Source organism: Phascolarctos cinereus, unplaced genomic scaffold, assembly GCF_003287225.1.
Source record: "Phascolarctos cinereus isolate Bilbo 61053 unplaced genomic scaffold, phaCin_HiC Scaffold_726;HRSCAF=1367, whole genome shotgun sequence".
Classification (NCBI taxonomy): domain Eukaryota; kingdom Metazoa; phylum Chordata; class Mammalia; order Diprotodontia; family Phascolarctidae; genus Phascolarctos; species Phascolarctos cinereus.
The window spans coordinates 219,199,204-219,211,919 of NW_027556098.1; the positions used below are offsets into that span (position 1 = coordinate 219,199,204).

The 12,716-nt window shown below is 35.9% G+C and overlaps 1 protein-coding gene across 1 annotated transcript in view; it reads right to left on the reverse strand.

Moving 5' to 3' along the window:
• Positions 1–12,716, reverse strand: part of UBR3 (ubiquitin protein ligase E3 component n-recognin 3) — a 303,032-nt gene that overhangs the window by 56,647 nt on the left and 233,669 nt on the right. Inside the window, 1 exon segment of the mRNA XM_078146977.1 lies at positions 3,822–3,927. Coding sequence (XP_078003103.1) covers positions 3,822–3,927 — 106 coding nt within the window.

A 12,716-nucleotide genomic window follows, 5' to 3' on the forward strand; every position in this document is an offset into this window, starting at 1 on the left:
GCCTCCTTAAATAATATATACTTATTTATATTCATGTTTCCCCAACCCCAGCAGAATATAAGTTTTCCTTGAGGGCAGATCCTGACTCCCCAGACCAAAGCTAGCTCAATCCTTTTGCTACATCCTTGTCCATGTTTTCTAGTTATTTAATCTTTTATCTTAGCTTGGTTCTCTCTACTTCTCTTATAAGTGTGCTCTGGAATTTAAACCATTAGATTTGCAGTGGGTTTTTATTAGATGTCCATTCAATCCTTTCAGCTTTCCTTTAGTTTTTCATGAGTTTCTAAAGAATTAGATCATCCTTCTTCCCAGAAGGGAGGGAGGGAAGAGCCTTTATTAAGACCTAACTACATGTGATAAGCATTGTAAATAGAAAAGACAGTCTTTGCCTTTCAAAAGCTCACACTCTACAGGGGTTAGAAAAAAAAAAAGACAGAGAAGGATTTAGCTGCAAGTTAAATGGAAAGGTCTCATAGTCTTTAAGGTGAGGTAGCAAAGCAAATCACAATGCCTCTTTAATATCATTTCTACTGAAAAAAAATCAAATCAGTTTCTGATATTAAGCCATTTAATAACAGTACTAAGGACTTTGGGGTGAGAATTTAGAATTTTCTTTTCTGGGTCTTCAATAGTTGTGGCTATAGCACTCATGGAAGTAAGTTGCCAGGCTACAAGGACATAGAAATTGATTCCCAAGGCATAAAAGTACTGACAAGTTAAATAACCTAATTCCTAAAACTTGCCTATTCCAGTCTTTAAGAATCCTCTTCAGGGGTCCCTTCTACAATATGGTCATCACTGTTGCTCCTCTGCTTGACCTAGATCTAGGCATGCTGAATACCTCAACAGATAGTCATGGATTATTAAATCTGCAGTAAATACATAATTTCTATAAAAGGGCAAATGTTCTGATAAAAACTGCTTCAACCTTCAAGTCCTAAAGTTCTCAATTCTATTGGCCTATTGGGATAAAGCCTGTGTATTGGATCTAAAAGAACACAGTTCTTGGGAAGGGATGGGCCAATCTAATTCTTACTTATTTCCAAGTTAGGTTAGTAGCTGACTACCAAATTTAATACCAAACTAATGTTTCTAAACTCATCTGGGTCAAAGCAAAGCTTTATCCACTAAGTTTGCTCTGTAACATGAAGTATGCTTTCAGACTTTGAGCTTTCCTTCTAGCTTCCTAAAGCAGAAAACAACTCAGTTGTTTGCTTGCTAGAAAAGCAGCATTATTTTTGTTCCTAGAAAATACAGAAAGGGAATAACTTTGCAATAACTTGCAAATTATAGTAATACAATGCTCTGAGTAAGGCTCCTTTTGATGATAAAATTACTACTTGAGACTTATTATGAGAATGTTTCAGTTGCCTCCCAAGTATCCTGGAGGTATGAAAACAGATTTCACTAAATGTCAAACTGTGGGAAAAAAGGAGGTTGAGATCTGATTACAGATATAAGTACTAAAACTGAGAGTACCTTTTTATATTGAAAAATGTTTTTAAAAAAATAATTATTAAAAAGTCCTAAAAATAATTACCAAATATATAGAACATAAAATGTTACAAATGATTTGGAAATATGTAAAATAACAGTACACTAGAACATAATATAAAACAATGTAACATAACAGGATACAATGTAACATAATATGACATATTATGATGTGATGTGATATAACGTGACATTACATAATACGATATATGACATGATCTCTGGCTGTCTTCCATACTTGGAATGCTATCTCTCTTCATCTCTGCCTCTTAGTTTCTCTAACTTCCTTCAAGTCCCAACTAAAATCCCATCTTCTATAAGAAACCTTTCCTAATCCCTCTTGCTTCTAGTTTCTTCCCTCTTTCAATTATTTCTTATTTATTTTATATAGCTTGTTTGCATATATTTGTTTGCTTATTGTCTCCCTCCATTAGTCTCCCTCCCTCCATGAGTTCCTTGAGGACAGGGATTGTCTCTCATTTTTAATCCCTAATGCTCAGCAACGTGCCTGGCACATAGTAGGTTCTTAATAAATGTTTAATGCCTGACTGACTAGGTTCAGTTCTACTCATGTGCTGCTGAACAAAGCTAGAGAAAATCATGAAATTGTGCTTAGATCCACTTTTTACAGGAAGCCATAATCCTAGCACCTTCCCTCTGTTGATTGTCTCCAATCTATCTTCTGTATAGTTTGTACATAATTGCATGTCATCTCCCCCATTAAGCTGTGAGCTCCTTAAAAGCAAGAATTGTCTTTTGCCTTTCTTTTACTCCCAGAACTTAGCACAGTGCCTGGCAGTTAATAAATATTTACAGATTAACTAACTATAATAAAACATTTAACCATTCAGTATTATATAACATCACAAAATACATTATACATAATATAATTTGTACATTAACAGAAACCATAAGGCTAATAATCCCTAAATTCAGCCAACTTAAAAGTAGTTAATGTTAATTTTAAAAATCAAAGATGACTGTCTACAATTGTCAAAAATGATACCTACCTCCCCCAAAGATCATTAATTCTTAAGTATTATCTATAATTAAATACTTATTAAATAATTAAATTGTCATTTCATCAGTCAAGTACCTTCTCCACCAATTGATCACAACCTTCCATATCTTAATGGACTTTCTGATGAATTACTGTGGCCAAAAAAAAAACTCACTACCTGGTACAGTCAGTCCTCTGCTAAGGAAATCTCTGAACTTAGCTGAGTTTGTCCTTATTAAATGTATTACTCTGCTTTGGGAACTATTCCTTATCATCTGGATTTGAATCTCAACAGCTTTGCTACACAGAAGAAATCTAACTGTGTGTTTCCTTGCCTAGTTATGAGCTGAACACAATATATTTGTCAAGATGTGTTTAGAGGGCAACTAGGAAAAACATGATTGCTCTTAGTTCTTATGTGCTTATATGGGAAAGCTAGATACAAAATAGTTATTGAAGTATTTGAAAGACTGTTATGTGAAAAAGGTATCAGTATTAGACTTGTTCTAGCTAGTCCCAGAGGGCAGAAGTAGAAGCAATGAATAGAATTTGCAGAGGAAAGATTTAGGCTTGATCGTATTATAACAGTGTTAGTTTAGTAAAGAATGACCAACTTTTAAGAGCAGAAGAAGGGAATGGAGAAAGACCTTTGAGCTCTTCTCAACAAGATAAGTGATTTGGAACACCCAGAACAAGGATCAGTCCAAAGACTGTGCAATAATATATAAGTAAGCCACTTTAAATAAAAGGAACCAGAAACAGTATTTCCATGTTTGGAGAAACAATACATGATCTCAGAAACAAAGCTTTAGGCATAAATGGGGTTGAATTAAATGTACCTTTCCTAATATGTTAAAAGTGGAATACACTCTGGTTCACATGATCTATAAGATCTTGTTTTTCCCTTTATCCCCAAGGTTTTGCTACCAATTGATGGTAAAATACTAAGGCTTACCCACCCCATGGTTTCCTTTTCTAGAAAACTAAGATATCTACTTCCTTCCTACTTCTAAAATATTTCAAGAGAATAAATATGATAGTACATATGAAATATTATTTAGAGCTCAATGGAAGAAACGGGCAATATAAACAAAAGCTGTCAGTACTAAAGTGCATATGAATGTTTTCTACTATACTATAAAGTGCACTCAAATTTTCATCTACATTCCTGTCTTCTGCAAAAATTATATATATTCAATATTATAACAAAAATTGAGAATATACATTTACATTTCTAAATATTCATAAAGTAATTCCATGCTTTATATTAAAAGCTATAGGCCAAAGAAAAGCTTTAAGCTTACTTTGATATTTCTACAATACTTACTGTGAATTCATATCCTGCGTTAATCGAGTTAGTTTTTTCCATGGATTGTAGGCAGAATCAATGCTATAAAGCCGCATATGCATGGCTAATACATGGAACAGCTGATCTGAATAGATTAGGGAAAAAGTAATTAGTGAATTTACACATTTTTCTTCAAGATAAACAAAACTATAACCTCAAAGGTTACACTTAAAACATATAGACACTTGTTTCATGTCCTGTATGGCATATAATTCCCTGAATAAATATTCCAGCTATGCCTCTTTATGCTTTCTGACATGGCAAATATTATAATTTATAAATATTAAATTTATGAAAAAAGCATGACATCAAAATTATGAGTCCCTCCTATGTCATTTTGTAAAGCAAGAACTCTTGCTTATGAATGCTAAGCCTGTTTTCCTTAATGACAGCCTAAGCAAATGTACTACAATGAAGTTAACTGCAATGTGGTTTAGTAGAGAGAAAGCTGGTATGAGTCAAGAAATTCTAGGTTTAAGTACTACCTTTTTGACATACTCTAGTTGTACAACCCTAGGTAAGTCACTTAATCTCTCACCTTAGATGAGAATATAAACTGCAAAATAGTAGCTATCCTTATTGGGGGTTTCCTTATTGGGAGATTCCTATACCAATGATATTTCCCCCTCTATTCCCCACCAAAAAACTGCAAACATCCACTACAGAAGAAGAACTTGAAGAGAAATTGTATGAAAAATCAGACTGGTTATCCACTGCCCTTGTGGGATCATCACTGTCAAGCTCTTTTCCCTTTTCTCAAAAGAAAATTTTTACCACCCCTCTATCTCATTACCTCAGATTCCAAGTTATTTCCAAAAGGGACTGCTAACAATTAGATAGTCAACAAGATTTCATTAAGCCAGGTACATAGTAAGTTAAGCACTGGATACAAGAATACAAGGAAAGTCAAAAACAGTGCCTGCTTTAAATGGCTCCACATTCTAAATGGGGAAACAAACATGAAACTAACTAGGTATTATATATAAAATAATTACATGATACCAGTGAAAGGAGAGGGAGTCAGGGGAAGAGGTGGGAAAGATGTCCTTCTGAAGGTGGGATGAATCAAAGAGGCAGAGGTGAAAGAAAATATTGCAGGGTGGGGGACAGCCAATGAAAACGCACAGAGATGTGAGATGGGCTAAGGGGTTGGGGGAGAGGCGTGTGTGAGGAGCAGCACACAGGCCAGCAGTGGAATGCACAGAGGGAAGTGGAATGCACAGAGGGAAGTGGAATGAAAAGTAAGAAGGAGATAAATGGTGGAGACATTTAATTGCCAAATAGAAGATTTTATATCTGAACCTGGAGGTAAAATAGAACCACTGGAGTTTACTGATTGGGGATTATAGCAGAGAGAGGAAAGCAACATGGTCAGATTTTTCCACCTTGGCAGCTGAGTGGAAGATGGATTGCAGTGGAGAGAGACTTGAGGAGATAGACCAGTTATGAGGCTACTACAATAATCCAGATGAGAGGTGATGAGAGTCCAAATCAGGATGGTGACTGTGTACATGAAGAGAAGGGGGCTGTACAAAAGATAAGTCATGAAGCTAGATATGACAAGATTTCGCAGTGGACTGGATATATGGGGAATTTATTTTTAAATTTATCTAATTTCTCTCTGCCAGTTTAAATTTTCATATTTTTTATAGAGCATAGAACTTAAACAGAAGAATTTTTTTAAAAAAAATCAGTGAATCTGGGGGAAAAATTTTGAAAATCTATTATATTTTATGTTGAGAGTTCAAAACTGATAGAGTATATAAAGGCAAAACTTTACTCACCTGGGTAAATATGTATTCAGCAGGAAATTATTTAATAAATGATCACATTTCAAAATGTACTTAACTAGTTGTATATAAATTAATAAAAATACTTAGTTTTCAAAAGCAAAAAGATAGAAGGAATCTAAAATATTTTATAATTAGTATATATTCTTAACATGTTTCATTCTAGGAGATGGAAAACAATTTATGGAATAACTTCATTTGTTTCATTTAAAAGTCAGCTGTGGTAGTCTAAGTAGACCAGTATGACAAAGAGGCAAAATATAAATTATATCACATTTAAAAAGAGATTTCAAAATAGCATTGCTCTCAGTTTAATATTTCAAGTATCTCTGACTTCATCAATGTGAGTACACCCTATGCCAACATCTATTGCAACTCTCCACCGTTTTGGGATTTTTATTTTGTATTATTTTTTTTGAGTCCTTTCTTTGAATCTGGGATTCAGGAAGACCTGGATTCATATCTCATCTCTAATGCTTACTCCTGTGTAACCATGGATTAAGTCATTTAACCTCTCTGGGTTGCAGTTGCCTGTTTCTCCATCTATAAGATGGGGAAAATAACATTTGAGTATTTCCCTCATAGTGTTGTAGTGAGGTTCAAATGAAACGAAATATGTAAAGTATATTGCAAACATTTAAGCATAATATAATTGTCAGTTATTTTTTCCTTATCTTTTTCAAAAGAAGTCTTGGAAAGGGAAGTTAATGCAAGAGGGTGTGAGCTTTTTTTTTTTAAGGGCAAAAAGAATGAAATTTCCCACCCATAATAATGGAGAAAATCTAACAATCAACACTCAACCAAATAGTTCTAGGGTAATCCAGTCCATATTCTCTAGTTTATATAATAAAGAGCAAAAGGGCATGTTCATTTTGTCTTCTCTTATCTGGAAGCCACTACATATTCTAAGAGGCTACCTAAATTGCCCTTCACCACTGTCTGCTAATCCTGTCCCTCCCCTTCTTAACTCCAAAAATGTGGCTCCTCGAAAGAGCCTCTACTAACTCCATTTGACTTGAATCACTACGAAACGTCTATACTTACTTCTTTCCCCTAATAATATGTATTAGCTACCCTGACTTCTCCACTATGCCCCAAGGAGCTCCTTATTGGGAAGACTCCATCATCCTTTCAAGATCCCACCAGCCTTGGTAGGGTAACCTCATCACTACCCTCTGTCTCTCTGACTGGAGGATGAACTCCAAAACCTCCACTAAGGAGAGAACTCAGCTGACATCGCCTCACTTTTCACCTGGTCACACTGTGATTTCTCTGACTTCTCTGTCACGCTCTTCTCCCCCTCAACCTCCACCCTCTACTTTTCAGCCTTTTTGGTATTATCTTCCCCCCAAATAGGCTATAAGCTCTTTGAGGGCAGGGATGTCATTCTTTTTTCTGATTTATGTCCCCAGCTTAGCATAGTACTTTTTTTTTAAAGGCAATTGGGGTTAAGTGACTTGCCCAGGGTCACACACCTAGTAAGTGTCAAGTGTTTTGGTCTGAGGCCGGTTTTGAACTCTGGTCCTCCTGACTTCAGGGCCAGTGCTCTATGCACTGTGTCACCTAGCTGCCCCTAGCAAAGTCCTCTTATTAGTCCATAGAAGGACCTTAATGTTTATTGACTTTTGAATCTCATTTCACCTTTGTATTCTCAATAGCTGGCAAAGGGCCTGTATCTACTTCGCAGGTGCTAAAAAACGGATGTTGAATTGTATATATTTATATTGGTCTAAGTTACTCTAAGTCAGAGTTTCTTAAACTGAGGTCTCTGAATTTGGGTTTATTTTTTTTTAAAAAACAAACCTACATTTCAATATAATTGGCTTTCTTTGTAACCTCGTGCATTTAATTTTAATAATTTAAAAGCATTATTCTGAGAAGAGATCCATAGGTTTCACCAATGTCAGAGAGGTCCATGACACAAAAAAGGTTAACAAACCACACTCTTAAGATGATGTTTTCTACCCTTTTTAATAACTCTGACAGACCTCTAAAGTTCTCAAATTTCATAATATATTACAAGCCTCCATTTGGCACCAACATTCTTTGGTTTTCTAAGTGAGCAATGCCCATAAATGCTAAGTTGTTGCTGCTGCAGTAGCATATTCATAGGATTTTTAGCAGCATTAGTAAAGAGAATTTATGCAGGGATTGTAACAGCACTGGGGGTTTAGCTTCCAGAATTCTTGCTAAATTTAGAAAGCAAAGATGGCACTGCAGCACCATGAAACATCAAAGAGGTCTTCATAAAGCACTACCAGGAATGAATGAATAAAGCACTTATTAAACATTTACTATGTACAAAGCACTGTGCTTTAGAAAAGGTCTACTTTCCATTTCTTTTGTAAATTCCAGAACAACTAGTACAGTATATTATTTAAATATGGGGTCTTTAATATGTAGGGTTGGTTATGTAAGATCCTAGGTCAAAGGAGAGTTTTATAGGATTATAAATCTAAGGCTGGATGAGATTCAGAATTCCATTAACCCAATATCTTCATTAAAAGATAAGGAAACTGGAGCCCAGAAATGTTAAGTGATTTTTCCCAAAGACACACAGGCAGTAGAGGCAACATTCAAATTCGGGCCCTTGAACTTCAATGTTCTTCCCACTGTACGTGCTGAATCCTTAATTAGTGCTAAGTTTCCTTCCCATGGCTGGTACTAAAATAAAGTATAACAAGACTACTGTCAAGTCAACAAATATTATTACATACTGACTACAAGCAAGCTAATCTCTTGAACATTGCAGAAAAATACCACCCCCCCAAAAAAAATAGAAGAAAGCTCTTTTTTCAGGAGCTTCCAAGCTGGTCAGGAGAATGACAACCATTCCACAAATTAATGACTTCACCTGTAAGGAAATTCAAAGCTCAATTTAGTGTTGAAAAGCAGTAACTAACTCAACCTCCAGGTGGCTGCCAACATCGATTTCTTTGCCAATTTTAACTGGTTTTTGTTGTATTTTTAATTTTAATTATCTTATTTCATAGTGGATAGATATTGGATTTATATATTTTATACTTCCATAATATCTGAGCTGAGGCTTGGAGCAGCTGACTCATCCAGACGAGGCCTGGAACGTTAGGTACTTAATAAACGCTAAATGACTGACCTCAGCCAACACTAGATCTCTCTCCACAAGGCTACTAGAAGCCAGCCTAAGATCACAGCCTTACTACCCCTCATTTATAGGCTATCACCTTGACCCTGGGGGAAAAAAATCAAATCAACACTAAAATAGAGCTACCAACGGTTACAGAAAGGAAATGACAATCTACTATCCTCTAGCTAGTAAATTCTCCTTCTCTTCTCCTCCTTCCCATAATCTCTCTGATTCCGAGTCAACAGCTACACTCATGTGCTGACAGTTAACTCTAGGTGTATACCAGGGCACTGTCCTGGGCCCCTTTATATTCTCTCTCTACTCTCTTAGTGATATCATCAACTTATAAAAATTCAATTATTATGTCTATGAAGATAACTCCCAAATCCACATAACCAGCCTTTTATCTCACTCCTAAGATCCAAACCAACATAACCAACTGCTTGCTGGAGAGCTCCATTTTGATAACAGAGATCTCTAATATAATATTTAAAACTCAACTTATTATCTTTCCCCCAAGCCCACCTCTCTTTATAACTTCCTTATACTGACAGAATTATTTTTTTGTCATCCAGGTTTGCAATCTTCATCTACAATTTCTTCTCCACTCTCTGCCCCCACATTCACAACATTTCTCATAGTCATCTCTTTCAGCTCAATTTAGGTCCTTATCTCTCAAATAGACTTGTGCAATACAACAGCCTCCTAATTGGTCTCCCAACTTCGAAATTTTCCCCTCTTCACGCCATGTCCTCAGCACAGCTACCAAAAAAAAAAAAAGACTTAAAACATGTCCAACCATTTCACTCCCTATCAAAGAGCTTCAGTGGCTCCCTCTAGCCTCCAGGAAAAAACACAAATGTGTCCCCTTAGTATTTAAAGCCCTTCACAATCAGGCTCCAAGCCACCTTTTCAGACTGATTTCACCTTACTCTCCTCCATACAGTGAGATTATAGAAAGAAGAAAGTAAAGGTTCCAAGACAGAGTCTTGGGGAACATCCATAGTTAGTGGATATGACATGGATGAAGAAAGCTGTGAGTTCAGAGAGGTGAGCAAGGAGCAGAGTCAAAAAAAACAAAGTATATAGGAGGAAAAGGTGGTTAACAGTGTCAAATGCTGTAGAGGACAAGAAGGATGAGGACTGAGAAGAAGCCATTAGATTTAACAAGTAAGAAGTCACCAGTAATTTTTGGAAAAGAAATTTAAATTGTATGATGAGACTGACACTGTAGATGTGGAGAGAGAAAGGAAGTAGAGGAAGTGAGTAGAGACGGCTTTCTTAGCTAAAAAGGGAAAGAGGATTTTTAAGAATAGAGAAACTTAGGAATGTACATAAGGAAACAGGGAAGGAAACAGTAGACAGAAACAGAAGATTAGAGGGAGTGAGAATAATAGCAGAGCCAATTTGCTAGAGAATACAGGTAAGGATGGGATCATGGCAATACATAAAAAAGTTAACATTAGCAGGAGAAGGGCCATCTCTTCATCCCATTTAGGAGAGAAGGTGAAGATAATGGGAATGACTTCAGAAGAGTATGAGATGATGTGAAGTTTAGGAATGGAAGTCCTAATTATCAAAACTGAAAATATCCCAAAGAACAACAGATACAGATATGCAGGATGGACAAAAGACTTCAGCATAACTCTCACAGCAACATGTACACAAGAAGTCACATAGGACCTATTTCTAGCCTAGATAGCCCTAAAATGAGGATGAACTGTGGGAACTGCAGATGGGACAGAAGTCTCAGACCCTCTCTCATTCAGAGTGAGCATGTGTCTATTCTTCCCTGAGCTCAGGAGAAAATGTGGACCTGCATTGGTAGAGAGGATTTCCTCATCTGAGAGTCCCCTATACTAATGCAATCACAACCCCTGTCTCTGTCACTGTCCCTACTTCAAATAACTTCAAACAGTTAATTACTAAGTACTATATCAATGATCTCTCTAGCTAGAGGGGATTAGACATATAAATCTGTATGAGACCTTTGAGGCCATCCAGCCTGATTCAATCAAGCCCAGTATTTACAAAAAAAACCCAAATATTTTTGCAGCACACCAAACAATTTCACCAAGTAATATCCCTAAGTAAAGTAAAACAAAAACCAACATTCTGTACATTGGTCCTTTATAAATTGTTTCAGGTACCATGCAAATGTCTCCCTATAACAGAAGATATTTCCTCATACTGCATAATAAGCCAAGAAGAAAAATCTATTCTTAGTGTTTCATCAAACAGTAGCCAGAACTTCAATTTAGAGCTAGAAGGGGCCTCAGAAGTCATCATTCCAATCACCTTATTTTTACAGAGTCAGAAAAGGAAGTGGCTTGTCCTGGTGTACAAAGTCAGCGGAAGTTAGGGTTTGAATCCAGGTTGTTTGACTGTAAATCTTGAATTCTTTCTACTTTGCTGCACTGCCTCCCTAGTTTAGAGCAATTTCCTCTTATTTTGATAATATTTTCCTTTTCACTATCCTTATTATTTTGTATAATTTTTTTTTACTATGAGTGAACCAGAACATGTAATTCTGTCTTGGAACTGTTTTACAGCTCCCCTGAAGTAATCAATGAAAGTGAAAATATTTAAAGGATAAGGTCAGTCCACCAAAGGATAACTTTCTGAAGGCTCATCATTGATATTCCACACTAAACCTATACAGTCTTCACTGCACCTTGGAATGAAGGTCAAAATAATTTCCTCAGATTCTCAGATCATATCAAAATCTCACCCTTTAAGTATCCAGCAGAACTATTTCAAGTTGTGGGCTGCCTACAGTGATTAACAGAGAAGATAGAGGTTCATTGTGTAGACTCTGCATCTTTTTTTTTAATAAAATGATAAATTGTATCAGGATTAAATCAAAAACAGTAACAAAAGAGTCAAAGCAGGTATTTGACTCTGCTCCTCTTGTTTTAAGTTTCAAAATTAATCTCTTTACAAGATATTTTGAGGGAATTTATTTGAGATAGGGATTAGATCCAGATCCAACACAGACAGAAATGAATCTGCAGTTTAAAGACTCAGGATAGTGATGAAGATTTTATGGGAAGAAAAGATTTGGTTTTGTGCTTTAATATTCTAACCAAAACGTCAAAAACAAAACCATTTTTCTCAACATATCTCCTTTTTAAATTAATATTCAAGACTGAACTTTTGTAGAAAAGTACTAAGATCATTCTAATATGAAAATTTTCAGAAACTCTAGACCATACTAGAATTTATGGATTTTTCTTATGTACTTTCAAATCATATACAAGAGCTTTTATTAATACATTAAACAAGTAATCTGACTTAAAAAAATTAACAATTGATATACACCTTTGTTGAACAAAACGTAGTCCTTACAAGGAGGAGTATTATTTATTAAAGGGCCTACTTATTCAGGATAGGAAGATTATCAATAAGTAGTTTGGGTAAATATTTTTTTATTTAGGGACATCCAACATGCAAAAGGTTTTTTTTTTTAATTCTCTCTACTCTTCTAAAAGTCTTTTAAACAACTAGAATACTTACTTGATTGATAGCTAAGGCTTAAAATACCAACAACACACTAATAGGTTATTTTTCCTCACTGTCCTCACTGTGAATTCTTTCCCAGACATTAGATTGGAGGCATACATTTTCACCTCGATAAGCCACTAGTGCTTTTAAATCAATATGAAAAAAAACATGACAGCTCTAAATACTTGTTTGAAGACTTCTTTAACAGTAAAGATAGAGGCAGAGCACAGGCTGGGAGCCAGCTGAAATCTTAACATATTCCTACAAACAACTTTAAAATAATGCCTCAAATCAAATTTTGGAGAGGCAGAGGGAAGAATAGGTTAGAGGGAGACATTTTTCCAGAAAACTTAAGAGGTCAGCAGGACAGGTCTGTAACACTGGGGTGGGCAGGGACCAGAGCCAGCAGTGGGCCTTGGAAGGAGCAGCAGCTTCAGAAGCTCTCAGCCCAGAGATGGTAAAGGGGGTCAGACA